The sequence below is a fragment of the Chiloscyllium punctatum genome, chromosome 34, assembly GCF_047496795.1.
Source record: "Chiloscyllium punctatum isolate Juve2018m chromosome 34, sChiPun1.3, whole genome shotgun sequence".
Lineage (NCBI taxonomy): Eukaryota > Metazoa > Chordata > Chondrichthyes > Orectolobiformes > Hemiscylliidae > Chiloscyllium > Chiloscyllium punctatum.
This window is the reverse complement of record NC_092772.1, coordinates 34,148,633-34,165,308: the sequence shown is the minus strand read 5'-3', so window position 1 is coordinate 34,165,308 and position 16,676 is coordinate 34,148,633. Positions and strand designations below refer to the sequence as shown.

The window sequence follows — 16,676 nt, the reverse complement described above, 5'->3', positions numbered from 1 at the left end:
ATCAGGCTCTGGTCAGACCACATTTGGAGTGTTGTGCGCAGTTTTGGGCCCCATATCTGATGAAGAATGTACCGGTTCTGGAGCGTGTTCAGACGAGGTTCAAGAGAATGGTCCCAGGAATAAAATGAGTAGTATGGGGACTGTTTGAGGACTCTGGGTTTATATTCGAAGGAGTTCAGAAGGATGACGGGACAACTAATTGAAACATGCGGAATACTGAATGGCCTGGACAGAGTAGATGTTGGGAAGATGTTTCCATTGGTATGAGATATCAAGACCAGAGGGCATACCCTTAGAGAAAAGGGAAGACCTTTTAGAATGGAAGTAAGGAGAAATTTCTACAGCCAGAGAATGGTGAATCTATGGAATTCATTACCAAAGAAGGCTGTGGAGGTCAGCTCATCGAGTATATTTGAGACTGAGATAGGTTCTTGAGTATCGAGGGAATCAAGGATTATGGGGAGAAAACAGGAGAATGGGGTTAAGAAACTTATCAGCCATGATTGAATGGCGGAGTAGACTCGATGGGCTGAATGTCTTAATTTCTGCTCCTATGTCTCATTGTCTTACGTCCCAGACCAGGTGGATGGTCTGGCTGGGACAGGAAAGAATCATTCTGGGTGAATCATGTGGTCCAGTACAGTGCAGAGGCAAGATGAAAGCAGTGTGCCGATAGTTTTGTACTCTGTGCTGAGGAGGGTGACCAGATAGCAGTTTTCTTTACAAAGGGTGAGCCCCTTTGTTGGTCAGAATGACCACGGCCCTGCAGCAAGAAAGGGCCAACTCTCCGGTTGTGATACCTTCCCGAGGACCTGTGCATAGTTGCACGCCCCATACATCCCCAGGATGTCCCAGAAATCCCTGAGGAATTCTACAGTCAGTCCTTCTGGCCCCAAAGACTAGCCCCTGGACAGCTGGCTGTAGGTGTCAGTCAGGTACCCTCTGGGCTGACCTGGCTTTTTTCCAGCGAGTAGAAGAAAGGGGAGCTGAGGTCTAGGTCATGGAGGAAATGGACCTGCGACTCATGTATGCGCCAAGGACCCAACAGTCATTTCAGGCTATAGCAGATCCAGGCCCCACACGGCTGAAGTGGACCCAGGCCCCAGGCGGCTGTAACTGATCCAGGCCACAGGCAGCTGGAGTGGATCCAGGCCCCAGGCAGCAGTAACGGATCCGGGCCCAAGTGGCTGCAGCGGCACCAGGCTACCAGTGGATGTACAAGGCTCCTGGTGGCTATAGCGGATCTAGACTCTAGGCGGCTATAAGAAGCTCCAGGCTCCCAGTGGCTGTCGAGGCACCAGGCCCCATGCAGCAGTAGCACATCTAGGCCCCAGGCCTCAGGCTGCAGGAGAGGGACTAAATCCCAGGTAATAGTTGAGGCCCCAGGCGCTAGGTGGCAGTAAAGGCTGCAGGTGGCATTTGAGACACCAGGCCTCAGTAGAGATTACAGCCTCCAGACAACAGTAGCACCTGAGGCTCTAAAACCAATCCGTAGCACAGCAATAGCAGATGGTTCTAAACTTTAGACAGTAACAGGAGAGGCTTCAGATAGTAGTAAAAGCACTAGGTCCCAGGTTACAACAGATTCTCAGTCAAGAACAAAACAGGTTCTAGACCCCAAACATTAGCAACAGGAGAGGTGCCAGTCACTCACTGGAGCGTGTCTGGGCTCCAGGCTCTAGCAAGAAAGAGACTCCAGCAGGAGTGGCTCCAGACTTGAGCAGGAGAGGGTTCAAGCACTGGGCCCCAATCAATAGCATTAGCAAGAGGTGAGATTCCAAGCTCCAGCTTCCAACAACAGCAGAGTAAAATTGGCTCTACTCTTTAAAAGTATGTTGAAAAGTGAAGTTGAAAAGCGGATTGATGTAGAAGTATATCTGAAAGTAAACCTTCCTCATTATTTTTCCCATAAACAGTCCACGGGGACACCTCACAGTTAGATACAGCATAAAGTTCTCTCGACTCTTTTAAAGCTTCCCCTTCACTGTCCCCATCAAACACTACCAAGGTAGGTCCAGACTAAGGTTAATACAAAGTTATTCTCTGTCTCCATCAAACTTCTGGGTCAGGTCCAGCACAGGATTGGATATAGAGTGAAGCTACCTCAACAATAGCCCTATCAAACACTCCCAGGACATCCACAGCACAGTGTTAGATACAGGATAATGCTCCTTCGACATTGTCTCCATTAAACACTCCCAGGGCAGGTGTAGCATGGGGTTAGGCAAAGAAGAAAGCTGTGAAGAAGACATTGTACCCATTAGGTAGTCCAAGGAAAGAGACAGCATGAGATCAGATACAGATGAAAGATTCCTCTGCTCTATTAAACTGAAATTAACCCTTCCTCAACACCGCCCCATCAAACATTCGCTTTGGAAGGACAGCATGTGGCTACCTCTATTCTTTTAAGATAAAAGTAAATTGAAAATAAAGCTCTCTCTGCACTGTCTCTGGCAAATACTCCCAGGACAGGGAGCATGGGGTTAGATAGAGAGTAAACCTTCCTCTCTTCTAAACTGAACATAAAACTTTTTTTTAAACTGGAAGTAATGTTCCCTATATACTGTCCCCATCAAACACTCCCAGGATAGGTACAGCACTATATTTAATTAGATATCAAGAAAAGCTCCCTCTACTATTTTAAACTGAAATTAAAGCTTTCTCAACACTGCCCCCATCAAACACTGAGGACAGAGACAGCACGGGTTCAGATACAGAGTTCTCTTTGAAAACTGAAAAGAAAGCTCTGTTGACGCTGTCCCCATTAAACATTACCTGAGTATGTCCAGCATATGGTAAAGCTTTTCCTGCATTATTCCCATCAAATATTTGCAGGGAAGGTCCAACATGGGGATAGATGAAGAGTAAAGTTCCCCCTGTACTGTACCCAGTAAAAGTTCCCTAGGCTGAGTGAAGTTGAAAAGCAGATTGATGTAGAAGTATATCAGCTGTTCGATAATAGCTATAACCATATCAGGATGGCATGGTGGCTCAGTGATTAGCATTGCTGCCTCACTGTACCAGGGACCCAGGTTCGATTCCAGCCTTGAGTGACTGTCTGTGTGGAGTTTGCATATTCTTCCAGTGTCTGTGGGTTTTCTCTGGGTGCACTGATTTCCTTCCACAGTCTAAAGATGTGCAGGTTAGGTGGATTGGCCGTGGGAAATTATCCATAGTGTCTGGGGATGCGCAGGCTAGACGGGTTAGCCATGGTAATTATGGGGATAGGGTGGAGTGGTCTTTGAAGGGATGGTTTGGACTCTGGGCCAAATGGCCTCTTTCCACACAGTAGGGATAGTATGATTATATGAAGATCTGTGAGATGAATAGCTAATTAGCTTACTTTGGGGCAGCATGGTAGCTCAGTGGTGAGCACTACTGCCTCACAGAATCAGGGACCTGGGTTCAATTCCCGCCTCAAGGAACTGTCTGTGCGGAGTTTGCACATTCTCCCCATGTCTGCATGGGATTCCTACCGGGTGCTCCGGTTTCCTCCCACAATCCAAAGATGTGCAGGTCAGACGAATTGGCCTTGCTAAATTGCCGATAGTGTTAGGCACATTAGTCAGATGTGCATATAGGGCGGGGAATGGGTCTGTGTGGGTTACTCTTCGGACGGTCAGTGTGGACTTATTGGGCCGAAGCGCCTGTTTCTATACTGTAGGGAATCTAATTTAATCTAATCAGTGCCAAACATGGTACATTTATATTTTTCTTATTCATTCGTGGGATGTGGGCATGTGGCTGGGCCATCATTTATTGCTGATCCCAAGTTGCCCTTAAGATAGTGGCGGTGTACTGCCTTCCTAAATCACTGCAATCAGTTTGCTGTAGCTACACCCACATTTATGTTCAGGAGGAGGGCTGGGATTTTGACTCGGTGACATTCAAGGAATGGCGAAACGTTTCCAAGTCAGGCTGGTGTGTGGCTGGGAGCTGAGATTTCAAACGGGGATCTCCTGATACTTGGGGAGCCTAGGGTCTCCATGAATTTTGCACAGTCTTATGCCCGTGTACATCAAGCTCCAGTTTTGCTGGAAGGGAGCTACGATCAACCGACTCCCAGAGGGTGGGTACTGAACGGGTCTCTGATAGTGACCATTGTGTTCCAGTGATCAAACATTTATCATCATTCCTTCACTGTCACTGGATCAACATCCTGGATAGTGTTGTGGGTATCCTAGATGACAAGGGCTGCAAAGATTCAAGACAGGTCATCACCATCTTCACAGAGCAGTAATAAATGCTGGCAAAATCAGCATCTCCCAAGTTGTACAGAACAATGTAAAGAAAGTGCTGGTAAATCTTCTCTGTGTCCTCTCCAAGTTGTTGTTACCTTTGCGAGAGTATGATTTCCCCCAGATGAGGACATAATCAAATGATTTCTAAACATATAACGTCAGTTCCTTGTTTGCTTCTGAACTAACCTGTACATCTTGCTTCTGGTAGTGGAAACGGGCACCTAACACTGCTGCCTGGGGATTAGCGAGAGGGCCCAGGTTTGCCCACAGAATCTGAATCTCTAAAGCAGTAGCCAGGGTGCAACTGGACTGACAGTTCACATTCTGCAAAGGAATAAATGGCGGATTAAGTACTTCAGCAACATTGAACTAAAAACAAGGGGGAGTGGAATGGGGGCTGATTTTCAAGATTAGATCACAAAGCTTGGCGTGAACTTTGTTCTCAGCTGCCCCTTTAAATACAGCAGCTGCAACTAGGCCATTCGTTCCTCAGATCCCACCCCACAGAGGGACAGAGAAAATCTCGTTGTCAAGAGCGTCATTACAAGAAAGCTTGCATGCTCAAAAATCTCTTTCGAGGGAAAACGATATTGCCAGAGAACTGCTTTAAAGGGAGACATCCCATTATTTAGGATTTCTCTTTCGACCCCATGCTATTTGCTCTTAATCATTTGCACCCTTATTTTTTCCTTGCTTGACAGGAGAAAAATTCCAATCCCACATCTCTGTAAATCATCTTAATCCTTCTTCCAGTTCCCCAGGAATGGTCCAAGTCATCATCACCACAGTCCAAATGATCCAACCTATTACCCCTCTCTTAATGGCCAATATATTTTAACCTCTCTCTCCAAGAATGGCCCGACTCATTATCACCCTCCAAGAATGATCCAGTCCATCATTACCTTCCCCTCTAAGTGGCCTAATCCATCAACACCTCTTTCCCAGGCGCAGTCCAATTCATCATCTCCATTGTCAAACTTACCATTACCCCTCTCTCCAAGAGCGGCCCAATCCAATCCAACATGACTCCTTGCTCAGAAAATAGTCTAATTATCATGCCTGTCTCTGGGAATGGCCCAGGCTATCATTTTCCATCTGAAGAATGGCCCAAACCATCATTATCCCTCTGGGAAATGGTCCAAAACATTATTTCTACTCTCCCAGGAATGGGTCAATCCACCTTTCCCTCTCTCTCTCCCTCTGGGAATGGCCCAACCTATCTAAATTTCTTCCCAGAAATGACCTAATCCATTATCATCCCTCACTCTAGGAACAGACATACTATGATTCTCCTCTCCAGCCAATAGCCCAATCAATTGTTACTCTTCTAAGAATCGTGCAATGCCTCATCACTCCTCTGTCCATGAATGTTTCAACGGCAGAAGACTTCTCCACATGATCAAGCTGACATCTCTTTCTTCTCATTGATCCAGAACAATTCCAAATCATTTTCCCCAGGTCATAGGGAATGATCTCACACTTCTTCCTGCCTCCGAGATGAGATGACCCTTTCTTCTCCCAGCTTTAGGAATTCAACACTCCAACATTTTTTGCTGTCCATTTTAGCTGGGAAAATAAAAGGGCAAATTATTATTCAGGTAGGAAGCAGACTCAAAATGCAGTTCAGAGGGATTTGGGCTTCCTTCTGCCTGAATCACAGAAAGTGGGTATGTGGGTGCAGCATGAGGCAGCATGGTGGCTCAGTGGTTAGCACTGCTGCCTCACAGCACCAGGCTCGATTCCAGCCTTGGGTGACTGTCCTTGTGGAGTTTGCACGTGCTCCCAGTGTCTGCATGGGTTTTCTCCGGGTACTCCAGTTTCCACCCATAATCCAAAAGACGTGCGGGCCAGGTGAATTGGCCATGCTAAATTGCCCATACTGTTAGATGCATCATTTGGAGGGAAATGGTTCTGGGTGGGCTGCTCTTCGGAGGGTCGTTGTAGACTGGTTGGGCCAAAGGGCCTGTTTCCACACTGTAGGGAATCTAATCTAATCATATAATAAGAAAGGCAAACAGAATCCTGACATTTATTGCAAAAGGACTGGATTATAAAACTGAAGACGTGTTGTTACAAATATATCAGGTGTTGGTGAGGCCATATTGGGAGTAGTATGTTCAGTTTTGGTCTCCTTACTCGAGGAAGGATTTGGTAGCCCTGGAAGCAATTCACAGTAGGTTTACCAGATTGATTCAAGGGATGAAAGGGGCTGTCGTATGAGGAACGGTTGAATAGTTTGGGCTTGTACTGACTCAGGTTCAAAAGAATGAAGAGGGTATCTGATTGAGGAATATAAAATGCTAAAGAGGATTGATAAAGTGGATGTTGAACAGATGATTCCCCCTTGTGGGATCGTCTCAGACATGAGGTCACAGTTAAGAGGAGGTAGGTTCAAAACTAAGATGAGGAGAAACTAGTACTATCAGAGGGTTGGGAATCTGTGGAACTTGCTGATCTATAGTGCAGTGGAGGCAGAATCAATCGACAGGTGAAAAAAAGAAATAGTTATCTGATGAAAAGGGGTACAAAGGGCTATGGGGAGCAGACAAGAAAGTGGAGCTGAGACCAGGATAACATCAGCAATGACCATGTTAAATGGCAGAGCGGGCTTGAAGGGATGAATTGCATGATTACGCTCCTAATTCCTACGTTCCCTGGACTTTGGTCTTGGAATAGCCTGACCCTTATCTTTTCTTTCCTTCCTCTCCAACAGTGAACCCACCCATAAATTTCCACTTTCCTGCCCCTCCAGCAATGAACCCCAGCCACCATGCTTGGAGTGGTATGATCCTTCTAATACTACCTTTCACCACGACTACTACTCAGCCCGCTGCAATCCGACCCAGAAACGATCCAAACCTTCTCCCGCCAAGACCCAGCCTTTGTGACAGTCAGATATCTGGTCAGGGAGGTGAGGGATGTTTGGATTACCAAAGCCTCGGGCACTGGGCTGATGATCTTGGTCAGACTTTCTGGATTTCTACCGCTGGCATTGCCCAGAATGCCGAGCGAGTCGGGCGGATCATTCCCGAGGAGCAGCGAGTTGATGTCTGTCTGGAGATCACGACACGTACGTCCAGACTCGAAACTGAAAATTGAAACCGAGAAAGCTTGTCAATAGTTGTTGCTACTTGTGCCTTCCAAAGACATGGGCTTCATTGGCAAAGGCAAGCAGCTTTTGCCCAGATCCAGTGGCCCCAAAACCCTGATGGTAAGTTGCCTTCTTGAGTTGAAAAACTAAGTGTATCCTTGGGTCACTTCACAGACTGAGTAAAGAGTCAACCACGTTGGTGTGGGACGAGAGTATTTCCTTAAATACAGGACTTCAGAACAAAGGCTTCAATTACAGTCAGGTTAGGTTAGTCAGGTAATTGGGGTGATATCACCAGAAAAGGGTTGTCAAAAGCATAACCATCCACCTAAAGCAATCTACTGCAGCTGACGTACAGTTAAACATTTCAGATATTGAGACTGATTTTATTGTTGCGTCAGGCCATGTAAAGGGTTAAAGATCCCACATAGCGAGACGGATTTATGATTTGGGTCAGTCATGGTCTAACTGAACAATGAAATAAGTTCAAGAGACAATATAGCCTCCTTCAGTTTCTTTCATACTTTCAAAGGATGCAGCCGAGAAGGCCAGCATTTGTCGCACATTCCTAACTGCCCATAAGCTGAATGGATTGCTTGGCCATTTCACAGGAGAAAGTGAGGTCTGCAGATGCTGGAGATCAGAGCTGAAAATGTGTTGCTGGAAAAGCGCAGCAGGTCAGGCAGCATCCAAGGAACAGGAGAATCGACGTTTCGGGCATAAGCCCTTCTTCAGGAATGGCTGAAGAAGGGCTTATGCCCGAAATGTTGTTTCTCCTGTTCCTTGGATGCTGCCTGACCTGATGCGCTTATCCAGCAACACATTTTGGCTATTTCACAGTCTGGTTTACATGTCACCCTAGGTCGTAAGTAAGGACAGCAATTCATTCCCTGAAGGATATGAAATTAAGCAGATTTCCGTTTTTGCCTTAACAGCAGTCAGTGATATTTTATGGCTACTATTAATGACACTAGCTTTTAGATCTAGGTTTGAAGAATTTAATTTAAAGGGCAAGCTGTGATGGTGAGGTTTGAAACTGTGCCCCTGTGCATAGCCCTCTCAACTAAGAGTCCAGAGTCATTATCACTGCTGGGTACAGGAGCTGGAATGTAACATTGGAGTGGTGATCCCAGTCCAAGCTTCCAACTTGGCACCGTCCTCTTGACCTGTCCATCGTCTTTCCCATCTATCTACTCCAATCTCCTCCTTGACCTATCACCCTCTCCCTCAACTTCATCTACCTATTGAATTCTCAGCTACCTTCCCCCCAACCCCACCCCCCTCCCATTTATCTCTCAGTTCCCCCGGCCCATAAGCCTTATTCCTGATGGAGGGTTTCTGCCTGAAATGTCGATTCTCCTGCTCCTCGGATGCTGCCTAATCAGCTATGCTTTTCCAGCACCACACTCTCACCTCTGATCACCTGCATCTGCAGTCCTCACTTTCTACATGGTGATCCAGAATCCAAGGCTTGGCAACATAGTTTCAAATTCTGACATGGCAGGTGGTGAAACCTGAATTCAATATAATCTGGAATTTTAAGATAGCTTTGTGGGAACTGTGTTTTGATTGTTGAAAAAAAGACACAACCTGCCACTCTTGGTGCATGAGAAGATATTGGGTGAGGTGACCAAACGCTTGTTCAAAGTAGTGGCTTTAAACAGCTTGCTGAAAACTATACAGTAAGAGTAGAGGGAGGCCAAACAGGGAATTCCTTTCTTGAAAGGATGACTAGTGAATCAGTTGGGATTGACACTTTATGGAGGGAACCAATAAGCGCCAAATGCAAATAAGATGTACGAGTTCAACAGAAATCACAGACAGAAAAGCAGAGCTTCTTCAGAGTTAGCATTTCTAGAACAGAGGTCGCAGTGTATTAAACGCTGAAATAAAATGCAAGGTATGGCAGAATTAAATCAATAGTAAGAAACAAAGTCGGGTCAGATCGGGTAAAGTCTGTGTGGGCAGAATTGAGGAAGTGCATAGGTTAAAAAACCGTAGTTGGAGTTATGCACAGACCTCCAAATGGATGTCAGGAGCTGGGCACAAGATACAACAGGAGATAGGAAAGATGTGTAGGCAAGGCAAAGTTACTGTGATCATGGGGGATTTCAATATGCAGGTGGACTGGGAAAACCAGGTTCATAATGGACTGTAAGAAAATGAATTTGTGGATTGTCTACAAGATGACTTTTTGGAGCAGCTTGTGGTGGAGACCACTGGGGAACAGGCAATACTGGACTTAGTGTTATGCAATGAGGCAGACTCGATAAGGGAGGAGGAACCCGGAGGAGGGGTAACCACAATAGGATTCAATTTACATTGCAAATTGACAGGGAGAAGATAGATACACAGGTAAATGGTATTACAGCTGTACAAAAGCAATTACAGAGGCGTGACCAGACGCTTGTTCAAAGTGGTGGCTTTAAATAGCATCCTGAAGACTGTATACTAAGAGTAGAGGGAGGCCAGATTGGGAATTCCTATCTTCAAAGGATGACGAGTAAATCAGTTGGGATTGACACTTTATGGAGGGAACCAGTTAGCACCAAAGGCAAATAAGATGTACAACTTAAACAGAAATCACAGACAGAAAAGTAGAGCTTCTTCCAAGTTAGCATTCCCAGAAGAGAGGTTGCAGTGAATTCAGAAGCTGAGTAGAATTGACTGGGAGAACAGCCTTGCAGGAAAGACAGTGGCACAGCAATGCAGAAGTTTCTGGGCGTAATTCAGGAGATACGGTAGAGATTCTGTGCCAATCCAAATTTAAAAACAGCATAGATGAAGGCTTTAGTAGATGATAGGGGAACCAATGTCCCTGGACATGTGATTTACAAGTCCAATGACGCTTGTCTCCCTTCAAATTTGTGAAAAGGCTGTGTTTGCATTAGACAGTTGACGGGGAAAGGACTGTTTTAATGGCAGTGAAATAGTTTGTGGCAAGAAGGCACACAATGAGTTCAGCTTTAGGAACATAACTTCCCAAAGGCCTTCACAATACTACCCTGGAGGATATTCTACTCCTCTAGCATTGCGCTTTGGACACAAGGTCTGACAATTCATAGGCATTTGTGGGTCAGAACAAATGGTGGCGGTGGTGGTGATGGTCAGCTGTGTTGACGTCAACATACTTTTGGATGTTGGTTGCAGAAGACAATGCATAGATGAGAAATACAATGGAGCCAAAGTATATTTGAGGGACACCAGCATTAATGGGGCAGGAGGAGAATTGGAAGTCACTGAAGATTTTCTGGTGACAATTAGATAAGTACAGAACCAGACGAGTGCCGTCCTACTCAGACAGACAACAGCTTTGGAGGAGGATGGTGGAGTCAACCATAACAAAGACTCCTGACAAACTGGAAAGGACAAGGATGGATTCTATGGTTTACTTTTTGTCAGATATTTTATAAGGTATGCCTCTTTTCAGAGTTGTTTTGATACTGAGGTAGGTGGGTAACCTAGTTATAGAGTCATAGGGATGTACAGCATGGAAACTGACCCTTCAGTCCAACCTGTCCATGCTAACCAGATATCCCAACCCAATCTAGTCCCACCTGCCAGCACCCGGCCCATATCCCTCCAAACCCTTCCTATTCATATCCCCATCCAAATGCCTTTTAAATATTGTAATTGTACCAGCCTCCACCACTTACTCTGGCAGTTCATTCCATACACGTACCACCCTCTGTGTGAAACATTTGCCCCTTAGATCTCTTTTATATCTTTCCCCTCTCATCCTAAACCTATGCCTTCTAGTTCTGGACTCCCTGACCCCAGGGAAAAGACTTTGTCTATTTACCCTATCCATACCCCTCGCAATTTTGTAAACCTCTATAAGGTCACCCCTCATCCTCCGACGCTCCAGGGAAAACAGCCCCAGCCTGTTCAGCCTCTCCCCATAGCTCAGATCCTCCAACCCTGGCAACATCCTTGTAAATCTTTTCTGAACCCTTTCAAGTTTCACAACATCTTTCCGATAGGAAGGAGACCAGAATTGCACGTAATATTCCAACAGCAGCCTAACCAATGTCCTGTACAGCTGCAACATGACCTCCCAATCCCTGTACTCAATACTCTGACCAATAAAAGAAAGCATACCAAACGCCTTCTTCACTATCCTATCTATCTGCTACTCCACTTTCAAGGAGCTTTGAACCTGCACTCCAAGGTCTCTTTGTTCAGCAACACTCCCTAGTGCCTTACCATTAAATGTTCACGTCCTGCTTAGATTTGCTTTCCCAAAATACAGTACCTCGCATTTATCTGAATTCAACTCCATCTGCCACTTCTCTGCCCATTGGCCCATCTGGTCAAGATCCTGTTGTAATCTGAGGTAACCCTCTTCGCTGTCCACTACACCTCCAATTGTGGTGTCATCTGCAAACTTAATAACTGTATCTCTTATGCTCGCATCCAAATCATTTATGTCAATGACAAAAAGTAGAGGACCCAGCACTGATCCTTGTGGCACTCCACTGGCCACAGGCCTCCAGTCTGAGAAGAACAGACAAAGGAAACACATGGTGAGGTCAGTGCAGGAGAGAGAGAGGGAGAAAGAAAATGACACTGCCTTTGCTGTTTGAATTCATGAATCGCTGGACATCGGAAAATTAACAAACAGTGTAATTCAAAACTGATCTTGGAGGAACTGTTGGGCGAAGTTCACAGCACAGAATCAGATAAGTGTAATTTGTTTTAGGTGTGGCCAATGTTTTTGGAGATATATCTCTTGATTAAACTTAAAATATAAGCCATAACTATTAATTTAACCTGGGGCAGTGTAGAGGAATAAGAATTTTCTGGGTCTGTAAATTGTGAAGGAGTAAAAAGGGCCTTTAGTACAGTGATATGTGCTTCTTGTCAGATGTGGGAGTTTAAAGAGAGTTCAAGGGTTACTGCGGAGTATATCTGCCATAAATGCTGTTGGTTACGAATCTTATCAAAAAAAAAGTTGGATGAATTTAAGTATGGATTTAACTACACCATAGTTAAAGAGCCATGATTTGGAGATGCTGCTGTTGGATTGGAGTGGACAAAGTTACAAATCACACAACACCAGGTTATAGTACAACAGGATTAATTGGAAGCACTAGCTTTCGGAGCCTCGCTCTTCAACCACCTGATGAAGGAGCAGCGCTCCGAAAGCTAGTGCTTCCAATTAGCCTGTTGGACTATAATCTGGTGTTGTGTGATTTGTAACATAGTTAAAGAGAATTTTCAATTCGTTCATTGCAGATCAGTTTCGATGGATGGACCAGAAATTATTACCAATCCTGATTAGCCCTAAAGAAATTCATGGTGAACTAAAGCAGTTCATGAGGAGAAGGAACAACCACAGGGCTGTTAGGCAGAGAAATCCAGGATTCTGATCAAGTCATAGTGATTCCAACTCCAAGTCAGGTTGCTGTGTGACATGTACAGAACATGCATGTCAGTAGTGATTCCCTTGTCGTTCCAAGTGGTTGAGCTTGTGACCTTGGGAGATACATTCAAAAAAGCCTTAATGAGCTGCTCTTGTACGTTGTGTGGATAGTATTACACACTGCCGCCATTGTGCATCACTGACACAAGGCAGTGATGCTTCTTCCTGAATGGTGTGGAGCTTCTTGAATGTTAGTGGGGCTGCAGTCAAATAGGCAAGCCTCTCACTCTTCACTTGTGCCTTGCAGTTGCTGGATGAGCGACAGGGAGTATTCACTGCAGAATTTAACACCTTTGAGCTGCCATTGTAAGCCTGACTCTAACCATAATGGCTTTTGCAGTTCAATTTCTGGTCACTGTTGACACTTAAAAAGGAAGGAGTCATTGATGGACTTTGAAATGGAAAAGTAAGTGGGATATTGGGTTGCAGAGTGCAAAAAGAATAGGACAAGGTTTAACTTAGGAAGGAGGATTGGAAACTGATTTCTAATATCTCACCTGTGTAAACAGTCGGCTCTCATGTTGTGCTGAAATAGTATGTCGGACCGCAACTGAGAACAGGACCCGTTACTGCTACTCTTCAGGATTGTCAGGCTTGTGCAATAACTAGTCAAGGATCTCAACAAATGTTCAGTTATCTCACTCCTCAGTGACAAGGAGACTCCTCACAAGCCTTCTGTGTGCAGAAGCAAGCGTGGTGACATGACTCAGTAGTTCAGAAATGCAGCCTCTACCCTGTCCCACTTTCAGACTACAGGGTACAATGAACATAGACACAGCTCTGCAACCATTCCTCAAAGAATGTTGTGAGAACCGAGCCAGGCTAGGGTCTGGTCCCTAGGGATTATAGTGAAATCTGATCCGACCCATTATCCAGATACAAAGACAATTCCCCTAGCCCAGTTACCCGTCCTCAACAGGATACAGTAAGAAGTGACCAGCCCAGTGTCTACTCCCCAGGAGCATGCAGTGCAATCAGACCCAGCCCAGAGTCTAGATTCGAGTGGATACAGTGAGACCTGAACCAACAAAGTGTCTACATGCAGGGATACGGAGAGAACAAATCCAGTCTAGTACACAGTCCCTAAGCAATACTGTTAGAACTGATTCAGCCCGGTCTCTCTCCCCACAGGATAGTGAGAACTGACTCAGTCCAGTGTCCACTGAGCAGCAGGATACACTATGAACTGACCAGTACAGTGTCCAATCTCCAGTGGGATAAAGTGAAAATTGACACAATCTAACCCTGGAAGGAAACAGAGAAGACTGACCATCCTACTGCCTGATCAGTTGGGGGGATATAATGAGAATTGAGTCAGCCAAGGGTCCAGCTCTGGGAAGATAGAGAGAGGACTGACCACTGTTGTGTCTAGTTCTGAGGGGATACAGTGAGAACTGACCCAGACAAATGGCTCCACATTGTCCATTTCAGGAATCTTTGCTCTGACATTTTTCGATCCTGAGTCCACATATTGGAAAAGGATATGCAGCTTCTTCACCATTGAAGGCCAGGATGGGTTTTCCTTTCAGGTATCCAGGATTCCCACTCCGTCTCTTTGCTGGTATACTTTCCATCATCTAATCACAAATGAGAAACATGACAGTTCAGTCCTTTGATAAATCACATCTGACAAAGTCTGCCAAATCTCACTCAGAATTAAATCAAACCCCCAAATGCACTGCAACAAGAGTTATCTGTACTATAACCAGCACTGTAATATACATAAGGACATAAGAACTCGGAGTAGGAGTGGGCAATTCAGCTCAAGCTTCCTCCATCTTTTGATATGATCATGGTTGACCTAATCTTGGCCTCAACTCCACTTCCCTACTTGCTCTCCATAACCCTTCAACTCGTAACTTATTAATAATTTGTCTATCTACTCATTAAATTTACTCAATGTCTCAGTATCCCCAGCACTAAGGAGTCGTGAATTTTACAGATTCACCACCCTGGAGCCTGACATCAGTGATAGGGAAGCTACTGGAGAAGATACTAAAGGTTAGGATATAAAACCATTTGGAAGAAAATGGGCTTATCAGTGATCAGCAGCATGGTTTTGTGCAGGGAAGGTAATGTCTTACAAACCTAATAGAATTCTTGAAGCTATGACAAAGTTGATTGATGAGGGAGGAGATGTGGATGTCATACACATGGACTTTAGTAAGGCATTTAATAAGGTTCTCCATGGTAGGCTGATGAAAATGGTGAAGTCGCATGGGGTCCAGGGTGTTCTAGTTAGATAGATAGAGAACTGGTTGGACAACAGGAGACAGAGTAGTAGTGGAAGGGAGCTTCTCAAAATAGAGACCTGTGACCAGTGGTGTCCCACAAGGATCCATGCTGGGACCACTGTTGTTTGTGATGTACAGAAATAATTTGGAGGAAGGTGTCAGTTGCCTCATTAGCAAGTTTGCAGATGACACTAAGGTTGGTGGAGTAGCAGATAGTGAAGGGGACTGTCAGACAATACAGCAGAATACAAATAAATTGGAGAGTTGGACAGAGAAACGGCAGATGCAGTTCAATCCGGACAAAGGCGAAGTGCTGCATTTTGGAAGTTGCAATTCCAGAGCGAACTATGCATTAAATAGAAAAGTCCTGGGGAAAATTGACGCACAGAGAGATCTGGGTGGTCAGATCCATTGTTCCCTGAAGGTGGCAATGCAGGTCAGCGGAGTGGTCAAGAAGGCATACGGCATGCTTTCCTTCATCGGGGAAATTGAGTACAAGAGTTGGCAGGTCATGTTACAGTTGTACAAGACCTTGGTTCATTTGGAATACTGTGTACAGTTCTGGTCACCACATTACCAAAAGGATGTGAATGGAGAAGGTGCAGAGGAGGTTTACCAGGATGTTGCCTGGTATGGAAGGTGCTAGCTATAAGGAGAGGTTGAGTAGATTAAAATTATTTTCATTGGAAAGAAGGAGGTTGAGGGGAGACCTGATTGAGGCCTACAAAATCATGAGAGTTGTAGACAGGGTGGATAGCAAAAACCTTTTTCCCCAGAGTGGAGGACTCAATTCCTACGGTTCACGAGTTCAAAGTGAGAGGGGAAACATTTACAGGAGACATATGTGATAGTTGCCTGGAATGCGCTGCCAATGGAGGTGGTTGGGGCAGGAAAAATAGCGTCATTTAAGATGTATCTAGACAGATACATGAATAGGCAGGGAGCAAAGGGATACAGATCCCTAGAAAATAGGCTGCAGATTTAGATAGAGGATATGGATCGGCACAGGCTTGGAGGGCTGAATGGCCTGATCCTGTGCTGTAATGTTCTTTGTTCTTTGTGTGGCAAAGGTCTGGCATATGGAGTACAATATTAATAAATAGGAAGTCATCCATTTTGGTAGGAATAACAGTAAAAAGGACTATCATATGCTGCTGTGCAGAGGGACCTGGGTGCCCTTGTGCAAGAATCACAGATGTTTGGTCTGCAGGTACAACAGGTAATTAAATAGGCAAATGTAATTTTGTCCTTCATTGCTAAAGGCATTCAGTTTAAAAACAGGGAGGTTATGTTGCAACTGTATAGGGTGCTGGTGAGGCCACACCTGGAGTACTGCCTGCAGTTTTGGCTTCCTTACTTGAGAAACGATATATTGGCATGGCAGGGGGTGGGGGGGGAAGGAGTTCACTCGGTTAATTCAGGAGTTGAGAATGTTGGCTTACAAGGAAAGATCGAATAGACTGGAATTATACTCACTGTAATTTAGAAGAATGAGGGGTATCATATGGAAACATATAAATAATGAAGGAAGTAGGTAAGGTAGAGGTAGAGAGGATGTTTCCACTGGCAGGTGAACCCAGAATAAGAGGGCATAGCTTCAAAATTAGGGGGAGCAGATTTAGGACTGAATTGAGAAGGAACTTCTTCACCCAGAGGGTTGTGAATATGTGGAATTCCCTGCCAAG

At 45.1% G+C, this 16,676-nt stretch overlaps 1 protein-coding gene across 2 annotated transcripts in view; it reads right to left on the bottom strand.

Moving 5' to 3' along the window:
• LOC140458791 (tectonic-3-like) overlaps window positions 1-16,676 on the bottom strand; it is an 84,363-nt gene that overhangs the window by 4,869 nt on the left and 62,818 nt on the right. For both annotated transcript variants that reach the window (XM_072553428.1, XM_072553429.1), the window contains 4 exons: window positions 14,244-14,334; window positions 13,255-13,354; window positions 7,173-7,329; window positions 4,428-4,565 (listed from right to left, as the gene is read on the bottom strand). In XM_072553428.1, the coding sequence (XP_072409529.1) occupies window positions 4,428-4,565; window positions 7,173-7,329; window positions 13,255-13,354; window positions 14,244-14,334 (486 nt within the window). The remainder of the gene's footprint in view (window positions 1-4,427; window positions 4,566-7,172; window positions 7,330-13,254; window positions 13,355-14,243; window positions 14,335-16,676) is intronic.